Source organism: Diorhabda sublineata, chromosome 1 (genome assembly GCF_026230105.1).
Source record: "Diorhabda sublineata isolate icDioSubl1.1 chromosome 1, icDioSubl1.1, whole genome shotgun sequence".
Lineage (NCBI taxonomy): Eukaryota > Metazoa > Arthropoda > Insecta > Coleoptera > Chrysomelidae > Diorhabda > Diorhabda sublineata.
In genome coordinates, this window is record NC_079474.1 from 39,529,720 (window position 1) to 39,550,598 (window position 20,879).

Below are 20,879 nucleotides of genomic sequence, written 5' to 3' on the forward strand. Positions count from 1 at the left end.
CGGATTCGAAATAGACGTTTAGTGCGTGGCTAGCGAATATTTTCTAGGATTTCAAAATATAACAGTTTAGAAAACTAGAAAATAACTCTATTGAAAGAATGGATAATTCGGTTATAGATTTGTGACATGAAACATGAAGTTCTGATAGTGAACTTTTGGTCGAAGTGAATTCCTTAAAAGTGTATTGTATATGACAATGATACAAGTATCGATATTGTGTGAAAGAAACTCCGGTGGGACGAAAAGCTCCAGGAATTCATTGCGAAGAAGTATGAAGAAATTACCAGAGGTCAGTTTTGTTTGTGTTATATTAATTAATAAGAATAATAATAAGAATTACATTAGTATTATGAATAATAATTTCCCACTGATCTACAAAGTAGCTTCAATTGATGCTGTAGATGATTCCAAAGAATTATGAGATTCACGATTATGAATATTGGTGTTTGGAATCATAAAGAGGATCTACTAATATTTGTAATAGCTGGATTACAATACATTATGAAGTGTGCTGTAAAAGAATTTGATAATTCGGGTAATAAATATGACTAAAGTGCTAGAAACTGCTCCTATTAATATCTTCAAAGCATTTATTAAATGTATTTTATCTGAAGAAATGATTTTCATAAATGAAATTTATGTTATTTTTGCAAGAAGTAAACGTATATATGAGATATTCACAGTTTTTTACTTTTTGTTTCAGTTCTCTTTTCAAGATAATGGCTCAGCGAAATATTTTCAAAGTGGAATTCATACTCCAAAGATGGGTGAGAAAGTAGCTCAGGTCAGTAAAAGCATGCTGAATTTGTTGTTGATGAAACTATTCTAAAATTGTAGACACCATAATATATCAAGTAACTTGCACTCATATTATTTATTTGCAAAAAGAGGATAAGTAATAAGTTGAACATAGTGTTAATAAACTTGTATTAAGAATATTTGGTATTTTCATATGATTAAAAATATGTTATATCTCAAGTTATTAGACAAACTTTCAAATTGTTCTCGTAAATAACTGATCTGATCTAATGTCTCTTTGCATATATGATAGAGAATATTTTTGACATTTTTGACCTTCTCAAATTATTGCAGAAACATTTTTGAGTGTAGTACATCTATTTATATTATTGATCACTACTGCAATTTAACAGTTCGGAAGTTACATTTTGGATTTACTCCTCCAAATTTCATTTATACGGTCTTTGTACTTTGTAATACTAGATAATAGTTCTTGAGGCTCTCAATTATGATACCTCAAAATATTACTATTTCAACACGCTTACTTAATATTTAGAAAATTTCTTCAAACGATATTTGGGTTGGGAGTGTTTATTTGAGGTGACTTATGGTGTTTAAACTTCATATTATCACTCAGCGCTACGAAAGCCCTTTCATTGTTTGTTCTATCGTTAACGGAAGTGAAATGACTGCACATCATTGAACCTATACAAACAATGTTCTCATTTTCGAGGTTGAAACAAATACAACAATACAAAAATATGTGAAAAGGGTGACGTTACTAGTATCATTTTCATAATAAGAATTGTCACCCCTCAATTACTGGAAAAATATTTGACGACCGAGCTATTTTTGCAAGTATGGGAAAAAAATAACCCGAGGGGGCTAAATCTGGCGAAAAGAGTGTATTGCAATAACGAATGTGTGAGCTGGTTGTCCTAATAAAACAACACTTTATTTTTAGCCCAATGCGGCCGTTGTTGCTTGATTTCTTCGCTCAAATGTTGCTCTTTTGTTTCGGATGTGAAATGATGGATCTACGTTTCATTCACAGTTATGGAACAGTGCAAAAATTCGGCTTTATTTCTGTGAAACACTGCCAAATACTCAATGGAAACATCTTATCGACGCTGTTTTTATTCCATAGTGAACAAACTTGGCACTTAACTTGCGTCTAGTTTCCTCGTGCCCAAATTTTTAGTTAATATATGATGTACCGCACTTTTTGAAATGCCTACTATGTCTGCTAGGTCGCGCACGTTCAGTCGACGATCATCCTTTGTGGATTTTCTTCAACATGTCTGAAGTCGTCACCTCATTTAGCCGAATATTGCGATGTTGGTCTTCGCAAGTTATACGACCTCGTTTAAACACTGTTACCCAATATTTTACTGTAGATAACAAAGGAGCAGTCTCACCCAGAGTAGAATCCAATTCACCATTTTTATTGGTTGGTCTAAGGTCTTTCAAATAAAAGTATTGTATCACATAACGATGATCAATATTTTTCCATGTTTCATTTCAAATTTTCATTACAAATTCATTGAAAACGTTCGTTATTGATGTCTGCCAAACAAATACTAAACAACGAAGTGTCTTAAAACTCAATTTTTCATGGAATCATTATTAAAATAACAATAATTCTTTGTTATTGTTATTTTCAACCATTGGTGGGGTATATTAATGAGGTTAATAATCATATGTAGATATGAAATGTATTCTAAGAATTTCCAGCATTTTTGAATAATGCACGCAAAGATCACATTAGAATATAGAGATAAATGCAAAAGACTTCACTGAATTCTAATTTCAGGATCTTATCTTCTTCGTAATTTTACTCGAATTCTGAAAATTTGACTCAAATAGTTCGTTTCTAGTATGTATTCAAACATAACTGTGTGATGTACGACGAATTTTCCGATAATTTAGAAGTTTGGTACATAGAAGTTAAGCTCTTGATAAATAACAAAAGAAAATAGGAAATTCAATTTCTAGATGAAACCTACAAGGGAACTAACTTTCCTCAAAGCTCCTTCGAACTTTTGAAGAAAGCTATTGAATTTTTAATGTTTTATAGTCTTCCAGTTCGATATATTCCAGAATAATGCAGAAAAATCATTTTCAGCTTCAGATTATCTTTCCACATTCAATGCAATGGAAATAATTATACTCATATTGGTGACTATATATGAGGAACTTTTTGTTTCAAATCGTTCCATTTATACTTGTTCAATATTATTTGACATATTTCAGAATATTCAAATCTACTCAGATTTATTATTGGTGTAATAAAGAATGATTTCATCCTAATAAATTCAACTATTATGAAACAGTTTAATTAATTATGAGGCGGGCGAGAACCTTTACCTAATGTTACTAATTTAATTGAAATATAAGATCCAATCAATAGCTCTATCAATAAATAGCCTGATTGAGTTCTAACTACCAATAATAATCAAGATTTTAATTAAATGAAAAATTATCGTGAAGAAGGAATTACGTTTATTCTTCAATGGCATCGATAATTTATTTCAATATTGTTTCCATTAATGATGCTCAAAAACCTCAGAATCATCTTCGTTTTTTATATTACTAAAAACTGGAAACCTTTTTCAATGAAGACGGAATATTGTTGATTATGATGAACAATATTTATGAAGAAACATTTTACGTCTAATATTGTAAACGAAAAAAGATATAAACATAACTGTCAATTATATATTAATATAACTCAAACTAGCTCCCCACAAAACTGAGGCAAAGCTGATAAAAGGAGGCCAAAACAGAGCCTATATTAGCTTCAGACTGAAAAGAATTACAATAGTCCTTACTAATATTATTAAATACGTAGGAATCCTAGTTGATAACCGGCTGAGCTTTCAAAAATACATCGAGTATATAGCAAATAAGGTAGAGGTGAAAATGTCGAAACTAATAAGGATACTCCAGAAGGTGGGTAGACCAAGCAGCTGCAAAAAGGATGGTGGTTTCCATTTCTTTCCACAATATGCTTCTGTACGGGACCCTAGTTTTGAAGAAGGCTAACGTCACTAGAATAAACATACATTTGCGGGTAGCGTCAGAATTTAGAACAACCTCAGGAGTTCCAGTACAGATAATAACGGAAACCACAACAATAGACATGATGATTCCAGAAAGGAGCTACATTCATGAGAATACTGAGAACAAACATAAAAAAAATATAGCCAGAGAAAAACTTCTAAGAACGTGGCAAGTAAGATGGGGACACGAGACAACGAAAGCATAGTAGACAAACGGTTAAAAGATAATATCTGAGAATAGGTAGATGCGTACATAGCACAACTAACAACTTCCTAAGCCAATTTTTGTCCGCGTGAATGCCAAGAAATTATGTCAAGCGGACTTAACACCACGTAAGTCTAAAAAATGCCTTTTTAATTATTGAATATCATTCGATAGAGAAAAATTTTGGAATTGATCTATCTTTGTGAATTGTTAATAAATATATATATATATATATATATATATATAAATAAGCACAGTTTTTTTGATCTTCTGAAAACTTGTTATGTTTAACTTTTAACGCGGATTTTGTTTTTCAAGAAAGATGAAATCTATCAAACTTTCTCAACGAAATTGTTAAGTGAAACGAAAGTGAATAGCAACTTTATACCATTTATTTAAGTAAAGTGAGTAGTTTAGCCATAAACAAAAATGAGAGAAGCATTAAACGTAGCAAAAATAATAAGAAATGGGTATCAGTATAAGGATTTACTAGTGTGACGATAGTAGATTTTCTGATTTCTACAAAAGACTATGAAAGGATATATTCAAAATAGAATAAATAAATAAATAAATATAGATATAGTGAGCAATATATCAATCAGGGCGGTTTCTTTAAAAAAAATTAATTATTTTGTAGAAAAAAATGATTTCCGGAGATACACGACATTATATTTTCCTAAATATTGAGTGAAAGAGCAAAGTCGCTAGATATGTTTATATCTCACATTCTTATCTCTGTATCGAGAGAGATATTTGAGAGGTTACTAGACAGGGTGAAGAGAAGTAATCCAGAAGCAATTTTGTGGCACTCCAAATCCAAACAAAGCTGAGAATTAATAACAAGTTAAAACGTTCTATATTTAGCAAAACATATGACTTCTATTTTGAGAGATAAAAAATGAATGTAAATGAAATCCAATTTTATATAATAGAAAATGAATTTAATTGTACATCAGAACAAAATTATCCATATTGATTTATTTGAATAAATTGAAATAAGTGATGAAGTTCTTATAAATAATATGTCGTTCAATACATATTTTAAACTTTTGAGGTGGAATAAATAAGTGTTGAGAAGATGTCATAAAATGCTGTTAATTTTCATTTATTTCCAACATATAAAGCACAGAATAAAAATATAATATCTGAAAATAATCCTTAATTTTTAATTGATATTATTCTTATTCCTAATAAAACCAATATACTATTGCTCTATACTGTGATATTGATTGTCATTTTTCTGACTTCATCCTATCCAATCTTCATAATTTCAATTATATCATAATCAGAAGCATAGCAAAAAAATCTGTATGCCATGTTCAATATTGTGAAATATTTCTTAAATAATCAAGTATCATCAACGTTTCTCTCTTTTTAGAAATAAATGACAGAATTATATTAGATTCCAATTCAGTATGGAGAAAATTTTCATCTCTTTTTCCATAATTACAAATGTTTTATTGTTTTCCAGAAAAAAATGATACAAATGGAATTCAATTTTCCACTATTGTTTCATCATGTGAAAATTCCTACGAAGTAATAAACCTCGAATTTCTTATTTTGAGCAAAAAAGCATGTTTACCGACTCGGAATTTTCTGTCTGCTTATTATCCATATATAAAGAGTTATATTTTATTGAATATAAAATTCATTTCGTTTGTTCACTACCATCCTCAAACAAATAAATAAAGAAGTTATAGATTCTCCAATTATCTACAACTTACACATCAATTATCTACAAATTTGAACTACAACTTCAATTCTTATGAAGGAGAGAGAGAGAGCAAGAAGTGCTTTATTGTCAAAAAATGAATATGAATCTCAATATACAGAAAAAAACCACAATGAGTAACAAAATTATAGGTAATAGTAAAAGGTAATAATTCGTATATAAGTCCATAGCAAAACTAAACCTGTATGTCTCGTAAAATGCCCGGAATTAAATATTATTATTAGAATAGAAGTGGTTTACAGAGTAGAAGACGATAAAAGATGATATCGATTTGATTTCAATTAACAAGTGATTGTGCACTAAATACTTATCTGTGTCGTCGAACGAAACATAATAAAACCCGTGACAATTATGACAGTCTACCTTTATTAGTTACGCGAATTGAAAAAGTGACATCTGTAGAAATTTGGTCGAATCAAGATGTGACATGTGAGATAAGAGGTTCGTTCCAACACATGAAAAAGCCGTCCTCGGTACCTTGACGATTCTGCGCAATAAAGATTACATGCTCCAACCGGGCGGTTACATTTATACGAATGATTCTGTTTTGCGTTCCAACCGACTTAGATATCGTTTGTTAACCGTTTCTAGAACAGTCTTTTCGATACTTGGTTGATAGCAAGTTCTTTTACAAGAACCGTGCATAGCCGGAGATTGCGCCGAAAATATCTATAAACGCTTCCGATAACCGTTCCAAGTACGATCCCGACTAGCGGGTTGGAACAAACCTAAGGTGTTAGCGTTGGGCTATGTTATAGCATAAAAATATCTTATATCTTGAAATAGATACAGAAGAGGTTCGTTAAATGGCGCTTATAATATTAAAACTACAATTATGGCTAAAATCATTTTTTGATTCATTAATTTTTCCATGGCAACGATATAATATCGAATACATTCTAGGTACTTACTACGTGTTACCCAAATTACGCCGAAGGCAGCCGCGAAGCGAAGTGTCAAACAAATTTGGAAAAGAATTATACTAATTCCACTGTTTAAAAAAGGTGACAGAAAAGAATCGGAAAACTATAGAGAAATAAATTTTTTAAACACTACTCTAAAAATAACAATCGAAATTTTAATCCAACTAATAAATCAAAGAATATCTTTTGAGGACGAACAACAAGGTTTTAGAAGTGGGAGATCATGCACAGACGCAATATTGGTAACTAGACAAATCAGAGAGAAAGCTCTCGAATATAATCGACCGACGTTCATTTGACAGAGATAGATTAGAGATCATCAAAACAATCGAAGACATATATAAGGACAACAAAATATAGGCTGGAATAGACGGAAAACTTACAGAAGAAATAAACATAGACACAGGGAGATTTCTTAAGGTCCCTACTTTTTAATCTCATAATGGATGAAATAATAGAGGCAGTGATAGAGAGGAAAGGTTATGAGATAGGAAATACATAAATAAAAATTCTCTGCTATGCAGATGATGCTATCTTTATAGCAGAAAGTGAAGACGACCTACAGAGACTGGTCCACAAGTTTAACATAGTAGCAAAGAAGCTAAACATGGTAATTTCATCCCAAATAACAAAAACATTGGTCATTAGCCGATTAGACGTAAGATAAAAATTGATGGTACCAGCATTGAACAGATTATGGAAACTAACTACTTAGGCATCACACTATGAAGCTATGGAGATGTAGAATCAGAAGTAAAAAAACAATTACAGAAATCCAATAGAGCAGCAGTATGCCTCAATAATACAATATGGAGAAGCAAACATATTAGAACGGAAACTAAGACTAGAATTTATAAAGTTGTTATAAGACCAATAATGACCTACACAGCCGAAGATGAGAATACTGAGGAAAATCACGGGGAACACACTGAGAGATCGAGTAAGTAGCGACTACATCAGAGCAACATGTAATGTGGAGATTAATGAGTGGTTATTGAATAGAAAAAAAGAATGGAACAACCATATAAGTAGAATGACAGATGATAGGGTAGTAAAGATCGCAAGAGACAAATCGCCGGCCGGGAGGAGAAGTGTCGGTCGACCCCGGAAAAGATGGAGCGATAATATAACTTAAAAGCACAACAAAAGAAAGAAACAGGCAGAATTGCCTATTGAAAAGATAGAAGAAGAAGAAGAATTTTGATCAAATATAGTCTAAATGTTGATCCAGACTAAGTTGAAGAAATTAGTGAAAATTTTATGAAAATCCGTCCAGTAATTTCAGACATTACCTTGTACAAACACACAAACAGACAGGCAGAGATCCGGATATTTTTCTCCAAACTTGTATTTTCGTGTTCAGCTACACTTTCTTTATCACCTACAATCATTTTTATGAAAAACAAACCAATAGACAGACACGCCGATTCTTCAGTTTTATTATAGTATAGATAGAAGAATATTAAAGTTCTCTAAAAATATATTCTGCAGGAAAGAGAAAAAAGCTCATAGTTTAGAAGATGTAAGTATATTTACTAGTCTCGAACTTTATTGCCAACCCTTGTTATAGTTCGGGCGCAAAATCTTTCTCGAATACTGAATATTACTTACACGCCCTGTATTAAAAATAACTATTATTATTTTTATTTTTTACCATTTTTTTAACCCTTTTTAGAAAAAAATTGGAAATTAAATTTCTGATTTAATTTCATATTATTCAAGTATAGTGAGAAATAGAGATTTCTCCTTTAATATCACTGCGCCATACGGCTGTAACAGTGATGCCGTTTCCACGAAACGATTCAAGTTCCTTCAAGGGTACAATATCTCTCCGCCCATGAATACTTCCGCTACCGAATCCGTTTTCCATAGTTTCAGGCAGAGTCAGTCAGTCTGTTAAGATTTTTGCAGCGATCGTGTCGTCGTGTTCCTCACTGCAGTAAAAATATTTTGTCAATATTTACGTCCTCCAAAAATGCTTAGAGAACACCAAGTGTCTTTACGTGTAAAATTAACAGGAGAAAATATTATTACTGCTCACGAGATTTTGCTTTTGTAATTATTTTTTTTAATTCAAATTTAAATGTGTGTGAGTATTTTGTTGAATAAAGGTTATTCATTGCGATTCGCTATTTATTTTTTGTATTGTGCACTGACGAAAGTAACAAGCTTTATGCGAAAAAATTCATTTAAAAAAAAGCTTTTGGCTGCTCTAATAAATAGGCTTTGTACAAATTTGAAGCTTTTAGCTTGAAGCTTACTTACATTACCACACTTATTTAATAAGAAAATTGATAAAATAGTGACTTACAAGGCATTTTGATAGATTTTGATAATTAATTCTGTACATGTAATCTGGGAGTGTAAGATAATAAATTTTTTTCATCATTTTTAGAAATCTCATGGAAAAAATATATTTCATATACTACATACTATTTTATCTCGATAGATAACAGGAACCAACTAAGTCAAAATGTCCAATTATAGTTTGTGTCATTTGTTTTTACAATATTATCTTTTAATTACTACATAATCTTTTTAGAGAGTTCTAAAATTTGATAAACTGATGGACGTTCAAATTTCACTCAACTATACCTGTGGGCAAAATATAATACACCAACAATATTTTAATTATTCCAATGTATTTCTATTTATAAATATGTTTGAATTAGAATCAATGATGAAGTTTCATCATCAGCATATTAAATGACAGCTACCTATCTACATATTTTTTTGTTAAAATCGCAGGATGGCATCGAAGGATACAAATCTTAAGGCATAACGACTTACGTCTATTATCATTCCGTTACATATAACAAATTATTAGTGCCTCCGAAGCAATGGGTCAAATAGTTTATTTGTCTATATCTTGAAATGGAATTTCAATTTTGCAAGATGTCATAATAATTTGTATTACTACAAATGAGAAAAACACACAAAGACGGAGAACCAAAACAAACCATTAATTTTCCTATCTATCTTAACGGAAACCATAATCGTACATAATTAGGAAGAATAACGCATTTACGAGGGTTACGATTGATTATAAGAAGACTCTTGTTTGGTTATAATTGTTATTCTTTGAAATAATTTCGAAGATAATAGACGAAAAATTAAGAATATTTGTTTAAAAGCTTTCATTACTTATTATTGAGTTACAATTAGTCTTGCCATTATTCCATCAATATATTTTTGGTTTATTAGACGTTGAGTATTTTGAAAAAGAGCGAAAATAACCTTCATTGAAAAGGGATGGAATAAAAGGAGATAATTATAAAAAAATATAATGCACGATTCGGCTAGTATTGAACGGATTAATTAATACAATAATTGAGAAAGTTAATCATCATTTTTATAATAATTTTCAAGGCAATGCAATACGATGGAATTATGCAAAAATTGTTATTCCGAAATATTGTGAATCTAACTAATCGATACCACAGACTAACGGAACTACTTCAGCATTCAACATTCCTTAATATATAATATTACTCAATAAGTCGTGTGACTGACAGAAGATGGCGCTACCATTGTCAAATCCATATAGCATGCATGAAGCTAGAAAAAAGTGTCAGCCATTTACTTGAAGCTACTTTTGTCATTTTCGAAACAACGGATTCAAAACTATTTCGTATGTAAATTTATTATTACTTCTTGATGAAAAAACATATTGTTCAAGCTCAGCAATGGCTTCAAAAGTGTCAAATGGAGATGGTTACTCCAGAAAACATCAAATCCACAAGATAGTTATGTATAATCGTGAATTGAAATTGCGTGAGATAGCTGAGAACATAAAGGTATCGGAAGTGTGGAAATTTATCCATGAGGAAGCTTTTTTTTAATGAGTGCCGCGTTGGTCAAGCTTACACGTGATAACTCAGATTTTCTACGTCGATATGTGACAATGGATAAAATATCACTTCACTTCGGAATCAAAGCGATCAACATCTGAGTGGACTTAAGCTGGTAAATCACGTCCTAAGCGTCCAAAGGCATAACAGTCAGCTGGGAAGGTTATAGCTTCAGTATTTTGGGATGTGCATGGAATATTAATCATCGGCTATCTCCAAAATGGTAAGACAATCAATATGTCGAAGAAAAACCACTGTTTCATCAAGACAAAGCACCGAAAAATGCTCGCCGGTAAGAAATTTGGCTAAAATTAAGATGCAATTGCTGAAAATAGAGCATATTTTGAGACAAAAGACAAATCCTTTTACAAGAACAACGTAGAGAAGTTTTTATTATTATATTGCTCTTGAAGGAGATTTAATTGATAAATAAAATCGATTCTTGCCAAAAATGTGTTTTTTTAATTACTCACACGACTTATTGAGTAATGTTATTTCCAGTAGTTAGTGAGACACCAGAAATCTCCCACTTAAGTACAGAGATATATTATCCCTGTACATTCAACTCAGTACATATAACATGGTGTTCTTCTCACTCACTATCTGCTGGTCACATACCTATGGACATACGCGTGCGTGAAATAGGCCGTCTCTCTAAGCATCCATCCCTGGATAAATCCACGGTCGGATGCGAAGAAGGATATTCCACTACCTCCTGTCTTTCCGACAGGTCTTCATCCTCGTTCGCGTCGCAGAAGAAGGATCTAATCCGAGTGGTCCTTCGCCTTCTTTACAGCTGTCTCATACTTATGAAGTGCGGAGTTACCGTGTTGGGGGGTTTATGCTGTACACATTCACGCTGCACGTACTTTGTCCGTGGCACCTGTAGCATTATACAGGTCCGTCGTGGTTTTCTTGTTCAACCAGACTTATTTTTTGGACGTAGGTATCTTAGGTTTTTATAGAACTGCTCTGCTGCGGGTGTTATTGTAACCATGAATATTGGTAGTAATTTTCGGTTGTTGTTAGCGTTCTTCTGTGTACCGCTCGTCAGTTGCCATACTTGCTTCCGTTTTAGTCCATGTTCCCTAAGCTCTATTTCAACGTTTGAAGTGTTAACAGCCAGTCCTTTTACGACTAGCTTCCTTTCTTTCTTTTTATATATATTACTGCTGACGTGCCTCTATCTTAGGGTTTTTTCCTATTTTCAGGCTCCATGCCTGTAACTCCTGTAGATTTTGGTTTCCTTATCTTTATCTAAAATACGTAATTACCTAAAAATAAAATATTAAGCCGTACTGAGAAGTACGACTACATCGTAAAATGGATAATCTCGGCACAATCAAATTTGCGTTGACAAACACAATTCTTTCATGCGAAGGTATTTGAATTCATAAAAACATAAAAAGCTGTACCTGGACACAGCTATCGGAAAAGAGAGAACCTTTTGTCATAGTCTTATCTGACTACCTGGGTCCGCTTTCACTGCACTTAAAGGCGTCTTCACTGGTGGAAGTCACTAAGTCAACTTGGTACCTATGAGTATACATTCATGGCAACATACAAGCATAATGGTTAAAGATTATTGGTTATAAATTATACTTTTCAAGTATTGCTTTTTCTATATAGTCTTTTGATGATAGTGAGGTTAATTAAAATGGTTATTCTCCCATTTATGCTCAATCACAAATTGCCTATATTGTTAAATCACACTTCAATTAAGAACTTGATGTTTTTATCACAAGTACTCATTAAATATTAAGATGTTTCAAATTACTTTTGATATCACAAGTAATTTAGTTTAGAGCTCTAATTGAAAAAGTAAAAGTTCTCATTATCTTAGACTGGATAAAGAGTTTTGAGTGATATAATCAAAAATAATGTCATAATCAAAATAATGATTATTTGCTTATTTTCACACATTTTTACTAAGATTAAATAAGTTGTGTATGTAACAGAAAGTCCGTTCTGTACATCTATACGCTATTCTTGGGTAGTTTCTTGTTTTCAGTTAACATTAGCACCTACCAATTCAATTCGCTCATTTTCCTCAGGTGATGTTAACTTTGAAGCCACATCATCCTACACCCAATAATTTAATCTAATTGCAAGCGATTTGATAATTAACACGTAGGTAATGAAAAGCCCATTAGATTTTCCAGAAATTTTTCATTTGTGATGTGATTTTGGATCGATTATAAACTTATTTTTTCATACGATTATCCGATTGAGAAAAATTTAGGATTTAGGGTGTCTCATAATGGTCGTTTCGTTTCCACTTTGTTTATTAAATAATCATACAGAAAAAGCGTTATGGTTTTAATCCAACGTTAAGCAAGCTCTTTGAGGCTTTGGTAAAACCATTCCTCGGGCTTGAATAGATAGTATGAATACTAATCTATTGGTATCCTAACTAAATTTTAGATGTGAGTTCAATACCACGAAGTTCTTCCATCTTATTCTGCATTACTTTCGCAGTATAAAGTTTAGCATTGTATTGTTATCTATAGGCAACAATACACCAACCCCATCAATACCAATCTTGAAAACATTCTGGAATTGGGTGGAAGTAATCTTATTGAGTTTAATGCAGCAAAGACCTATGCTGTTGTTCATAGAAAGTAGGCTGGCACTGCGGTTCAGGATTTGGTCCTTTTTGGACATGAAATATCTCCAGCTCCACAAATCGTGCACCAGACCCAGATTCGTTTATCTTTGGAATATTAATTGCACATTTGGAGCTCGGTTCTCAGGCATATCCTAACGAATCTCGATTCAATACAGAAGAGAGTAATTCGACGATCCAAAGTTGACCAGCTGATCACTCTGTTTTACCGATACTACCATGGCAAATTCATGATATAACCTAGAGCAGTATTTGCAAGATCTACGCGACAAACAGACGTTTAAGATCACTATCCACAGGCACTTTTACGCAGCAGGCACCACTCGAACGACTCGAGTGCAATAGGGTTTATCCTCTTGTGCTTGCCTAAAAAACTATGATGGTTTTGTACTGTTTCCTTTGTAAACTCAATATCCCATGCATGTAGACACCTAAGCGCGAGCGACCTTCAAAATTCAAATCTCCACTAGTATAACGTTCAAATCAACCTCTCATTAACAGTATCTTCTCCTTCAATTTCACATATTTTTCTTGTTGCCATGGCTGCTCTAAACTGTTATTTCTAATGATGTCTTAACAATACCGGAATTGAATATTTTCCGCACTCCATACTATTTATAATAAAAACGTACTGCGTTGTCAGTAAATAAAAATAGGATGATTGAAAGAAAGTAAAGCAAAAATAGAATTAAAGATTGGTCTTAACAACGACATATTTAAATTGAGATGTAGGAATATTTTCTTTACAATGCCTTTAATATACACTTTAGATAGGAATATAATTTTTATGAAGTAATGCCATACCAAATAGAGTGAGTTTTATAGAACACTATCTAGCTTTAAGAATGAGTTGTTTATGTATTTTTTCTCATGAGTGGTGCTATTATTAATAGAAGATACAGAATATGTGATGGTCTCTGTTCTAAAGTATATAATCAGAAGTTCTATGAAAAATATTTTAAACTAACATGTTAATTTTAAATAAAACCCAATACAATATTCCATCATTGTTTATAATGAATGATATAATAAATATAAAGTAGTACCCATTTACTATATTCAAAACATATAACTCATGCAGTTCCAACTGGAATTGTAGAAATTATAGACAAATAATCAATTTAAGTAAACCATGGGATAATAATTTTTTTTAAATAAATGTGTTACTACGTTATCATTATATTTTTACATAAGTTTTAACTGTAGTAATTCGTTTCCGAAGCATTCCGTTAACGATATTCAATATCAAACCGTTGCTATAGGCCAAATATTTCAAAGACGTCAAAGATACGTTTAATTAACTATTAGAACAAAATCGTTATGAGCAAACTAAGTGAGCAGAACGAAATGGTAATGAGCTGCCAATTATGCCATCTTATATCTTCATTTATACAAAATTGATACGTTTGTAATCTACGGAACCTCTTCAACCACAAACTTACAAATTAAAATCATCTCACAAAATAGAGTTCAGCTTTAATAGGGGAATTGATTGACGTAAAATCATAAATTACAAAATCAGTTGTGATATCTGTTAATTAAACTAAAAAGACAGACTTTGGAAAGAATATGATTTAAAAAAGTAGCATTAAGTTGAATAGCCGGAAACACGATTATAAAATACAAGTTAATAGTTTCTGCACAAATGTTCTAATGTTTTATTATTTTATTATCATAAAATCAGGTAGATATTAGAAGGTTCCAAAAGTGTCATCAAGACCCCAACTGTATCAATTGTAGTGGAAAACTAATAACAATTTTATATGTTAATTATTTATTTCTCAATTTTTAGAAATCCGTCCTGTGAAGCTTGTTCTAAAAGGAGGTATTAAAAATATAGGAATAGTAGATATAACAACATATTGCTCTTGTTCCATTAGTAATTGGATATTTAATGAAAAAAAGAGTAATTATTGCGAATTACAAACATTAATTAGACATATAAAACCGCAGAAATTGTTCTGTAAAAACTGTGAACTGTAGCATAAATGAGAAAACTGATTGAAGAGAACATTAGATTAAATATCAGTCAAGGTGCATGTAGTATAGAAAAAGGTTCAACAGGAAACACCTTACGTATTTCGCAATTTTCTAGTTACTTAAAGATTGGTCTCAATTTACTATTACGATTACAGCGTCTCAAATTGCACTCCTAAATCTTATCAGGAAATTCCTTGAACATTTTTATAATCTATTATCAACTATATAGAAAAAATTTAAACTAAGTTCCAAACGGAAAGCACTTATATTTTTATTATTCAACAAATTAACTAGTATTTGATTCGTATCTATAAAAACAATTAATGCGAGCACACTCCGTTAACTTCTAAGAGGTGGGAAGAAATAATTCAAATTAATTTTATTCGGAATACTACCTACAACTATCATTACACAATTCTAACGATGAATCCATGATTAAATGTTTTTCTAGAATCCTTCTCTCGGAATGCCCTCCATCTGCTACTTCGTATCATCGCCTTTCCAATACTAAAAATGGCATCAAAAACTATTAACACATTTCTCGTGAAAACCTGAAGCTGATTGATTTTCCAAAACTGATGAATAAGGCAAATGTGGACAGATATGAGGACTTTTAGTGGCCAAAATGGCAAATCAAAAGTGAATTATGACACGGTGTGTTGTCATTAGATTCAAATGATTTATAAGACGAGCTGGTATTCAAGTCATATACTTTCATGATTCTCTAGTAAAATGTCATTGTTATAAAATCCTAGGGTGCTCTTTATAACATTTTTTCAAACTAACTAACTATAATGTTTTTCTTTCAAATTTTTTTATACAATAACCCGTAAATCATTAAATTGTTCACTATACACTAATCTATGTTCTAAGACGCATTTCGAAATAAAACTAGTAAGAAATTATAAAGGCCAATATTGAGCTCCGTATGATTTTGAATCAGTGACATCAATTGTCTTGTCAGCCAATTAAAATTCATTTCTCATTTTTTAGTTTCACAAACAATATAAGCGTGTTTTATATATACAGATAAATATTCCATCAACTCCGTGTCTCCTCACGTTAAAATTTTTTAATGGGGTATACATACTGTAAGGTTTTTCCGAGTAGTGTGAAGAACTCTTCTCGTTCTTCTATAAGAGTGATAATGTCTAAAAATCTTCAGCAACAGCCGATCTCATACTTGAGTTGATGGTTTATTGGTACATCGCTTGTCTCGTCATTTACTTCCTTTTTTGTGGGCATTATTTCACTATACGTTTACCACATAATTTGTCTCCAATAATGGCCGAGATCATGTTTTGCTTTGTCAGTGTTGTTTTTATATTCAGTACAGTACTCTGTACTGAGTCCAAAAGTAGTCTAGTCTACGACGTAGACATTTAATCCATGCTTATATTTTAGAGATCAGCTCTTTGGTCCATATGCCCTTCGATCCATTACTATTCTTGATTGCCATGGTGCCAGAGTTGTCTGTCTTGCAATAGACAATAACCTCTGCTTGATCATCGGATTTTTCGATGTGAGCTGCTCTTCAACAATGAGATCAATGAGGGAAGGATCCAGCCAGGATTTGGATTGCTACTGATGATACTGTTCAGTTACCGTTGGAAATGCAGAGTAGGGCTTTTCTTTGGAGTCTTTCAGTTATTTGTTAGTATTTTTCTGCTTTCCCCAAATCGATGATCATACAATAGTGCAGATACATCAGCCATACTAGTTGCTATAGATGTAGCGGGAATAATTGCTAACATAAAAATTAATTCCTCGTATTCTTTGAACTCACCTCATATGTTGAGCTATGAAATCATTTTCAAATGATGATAATGTCACGTAGAAACTTTTCTATATTCAAATGTGAATCAAAAATCTCTCATTACGTTGTCATTTTTAAGAGAATTTTGCACCAAATCAAAATTTCCTGGAATCGCGTTTGATATGAATCTTTGATATTAATAATTTATATTTACATAGTAACCATACGTCAAATGCACGCTTTCAATAAACAATTAGAGGGATAAACAAGAAAATCGTAAATGAACTAGGTAAATATATTTTGTTGCAATGCAGAAACTTTCTAAGACCGTGTATTAAAAATGTTCCGTATACACGCAATAATTTTTCCAGGTTAAGGTCGCTTTGCTGGCTCTTGAATGGCACTCCGAGGTTTAGAGGTGAGAGTGAGAGGACTTCAACAACTGTGGTAATTAATCAATATTGTGACCTACGATAATCGACGCCACAGATACATAGGAAATTGGAATCAGGCCTAAAATTGAAACCGGACAATGACGTTCGTCACATATTCGATTATAAAAACGTTGTCGCTAATTGAAACATGTTGAAAGTTTTTGTTATGTATTAGATCTGTTAATTTGGAATGTATACCGCATATAACGGAAAAATTCAGGTGCTGTCTCGTTTTAATTTATGAATTTTTGTTGAGACAAAAACATTCATCTACAAAAAAAACATTTCCCAATATTTCTATCGTTATTGATTTATTATCAAATAGTATCATTGTTATTATAAACAGCTCATCCCATTTTGAAATACAAATGATTTATTACTTAACCTCCAATTACCAACAGCAGTTCAATTTTTTTCAAAGTCTTGGTTTTATTCTAAATTTGAAAGTTTACTACTATAATTAGGAAATTAACCAGTTTTCTGTCGCAGGAATTATTTACATTCCTTGTGTCTATGATATTTTATTACATTCAATTTCATCAAAACTGAAATATTTAGAACATCATTATTTATTCGTTTGATAGCTATCACATTTCCAGATATTTCCTTTTGTGGGAACACTTGCTTTTGATCTTTTTCTTTATAAGAAATGTATGTTCCCACATTTTTATCTATCTGATTCCTACATTCAATGTATTCTATATATCTTATTTTTAATACAGTTCACAATAAAGCTTTACTGAATGTTCGAACTGATAACATGACATTGGATTAGAAAAAAAATAAGGATTTATGATCTTTTTCGAGGTATTCTCCATGGAGACTGATTAATCTTGTCATTCGTTCCATCAAATTTTCAAAATACATCTTCCCATTTTAATAATGTAGTTTTAAATATTCATTTTGAAAGCGAAAACAGGTGTTTTTAATGTTGAATGCCAAATCAGAAATATGTGACGAATGGTTAGACAATTCGATCTTCTGATTGGTTATAACTCCACTTTTTTACATAGCGGCTCAAGAGCTTGCAATGTTACGATAGAGATTGACTTCCCTCCTCTTCACGATTTTCTGAATTACTTCTGGCAAACAAATGATTGTATACAATTTGGAACTGACAGTTACTCTTACGTCAGTGTTGCCATTTTATTAGTAATGCCAAAAGTCTACTTAGAAACTTTGTGGGATTATTGGGAATTCAATCCTCTTTTTTATGGTATATCCCATGATGATCTTGTTCAAGCACATTAATGTTTGCAATGAGAACTATATATTTAGATTAAAGTGCTGTAGAATAGGATATACCTATAATATATATATTGATGGACTCTCGTGGTGTTAATACAAATCTACGTTTATTAAAAATAAATGTAGAAACACTCAGTGTAGTATAGAGTAGTCAAAAATACACTAGCACTCTCGAATTTTTATAATATGAACTGAATAGGATATTTACTGCCGATAGTAGTTTGTGAAAAGGTCGTATAACAACTTGATTCTTTGTATACATTGCTACTTTAAATTTTTGTCTATGCTTTAGTTCAAAATGTAACTTTTGTACATATTTATTCCTTGATCTTCAAGTATATATTTCAATATTTCACGTTCATTCGCTATATTCTAGCTCTTCCTCACTAAAATCTGTAAACCTATTGGGACGTGAAGCAATCTTACCGAGAACTTCTGGGATGATTAGATTTAGTTTGTCGATAACTCAACATTGAGGTGGTCTCGAGCTAGAATGTTTTTTAAATAAAGTAATAGGATAATAAAAAAATATGTGATGAGTATTTTTATTGGTACTAGAAAGTTTTTCTGATTGTGTGATAAATTGTGATGAACATTGAGTCTAGTTGAGAATAGAGAATGTAAAATGTACTTTAAACCTCAGTGGGAGTAAAACTTTCTCATAAACACTTTTCTATGAACGCAACAAAGAGTTAATTATTCATAGCTATCTATAGAACAAATAAAAAATATATTTAGAGATGTAACATACAAACATACTATTCGTTAAATTTTTGATGATCAACTATCAATAAATAGAGAATATTTATAACTACTACTACTTCTATTATCCATGTTCACAATTATTACAAATTATTTTTTCCGTGAGATTATATCCTATAACAGAACATATAAAAATACAGAATTCAATTGTGAATGAATATATAACATAAAAATGGTTGATGCTTCTAAATGTTCTTGATTTTAGGTCTCTTCTGTTTTGAAATTAGTTTTTTCAATAATTTTTGAAAGATTGATAAAAATTAAAGTTTCGACTGCGCTCAGTCTTTATCAAAATATGATATTGACACTGACAATTTGCGTATTTATATTGATCAATAGATCACCTACATCATGAACATCAAAATAAGAATAAAATCAAAATAGAAATTTGTTTTAATAAGAAAAATTATTTTCTCTCAGTTCTCGCCTCTCAAATATGTACCTAGCAGTACTTTATCAATTAAATTATTTGTAGTTTCATTAGAATGTACAAAATAGAGTTATAAATCTAATATATTAAAAAAATTGATGATTTCCATTCCGAGTCCGTTCAGGCGTTCTACCCAACCGATTTGCTTAATTTTTTTTTTTCAATGAAAGGTATTGATGTGCAGATCAGCCATCAACCATCGGAATTCATTTAATTTTCACTATTCTCAAGTTATACTCAAATGCGATTTCCCCCTGTACATTACTTATGGGAGTTTTTCAAATACACACGTTCTATCCTCAATATCTCAGGTTCTATTCAAGATAGAGACTTCGTTTTGGTTTAAGAACACTCGCTGAAATACCTTCTTTCTTTTGAGTTTTTGGACACTTAAATCGGTTGAGTTGGAGAGGAGCTAGGTGCGGACATTCAATGTGGAGTTATGGATTTTTGTAGGTTTTTGGCAATTTTTCTACATTCAAAGATCTATGTCTCAGGTTCTAATATAGCTACAGAGTTGTATGTAGCCCTATCACGTGGGAAATCGTTCAAAAATGTCAAGGCCAAAGGGTCGACGCACAGCCAATGTTGTTTGGAAGGAAGTATTGTGAAATTACATAGTCTATTGTATTATGAACAATGTAGAAATGATGGCTGATTTTTTGACCGTGCCCCGATACTTTTTGTATACCTTTGACAACATAAGTATTGATTGATTTTATGACGAAGCTATAATTATCCACATAGTCACTGCTGCGGAGCAGGACGGGTCCGGACTAGTTTTACTTAAACTATTCAAGTCATTTTTATCATTTATAGCTTTTTTGTTCTTATGAACGTGAACCATTTCGAAAAATTCTCTTTTTCGTGTATTAGATTCCAAGAATTTTTAATCTTTATAATTGAATTTGTCTTTTTGATATTTCATGGTTCGTTAATGGAGTTTTATTTTTTCATGGTATTGATGACCTTTTAATCTATTTTCTAAATACTGAGATGTCTGCCCTTTGTACACAGCGTCCCCATTAGTACAAGGCACTTGATATATAATATTACTTCTTTTGTAAGAATATTTAGAAGCATTAATATATCAAAAGGTGTAAGAAATAAGAAATTGAAGAAATAAAAATAG

The 20,879-nt window shown here is 31.6% G+C and overlaps 1 protein-coding gene across 1 annotated transcript in view; it reads left to right on the forward strand.

The window, feature by feature from the left end:
- Positions 1–20,879, forward strand: part of LOC130451640 (potassium voltage-gated channel subfamily H member 6) — a 280,003-nt gene that overhangs the window by 109,001 nt on the left and 150,123 nt on the right. The window contains exon 9 of the mRNA XM_056791206.1: positions 704–784. Within this exon, the coding sequence (XP_056647184.1) occupies positions 704–784 (81 nt within the window). The remainder of the gene's footprint in view (positions 1–703; positions 785–20,879) is intronic.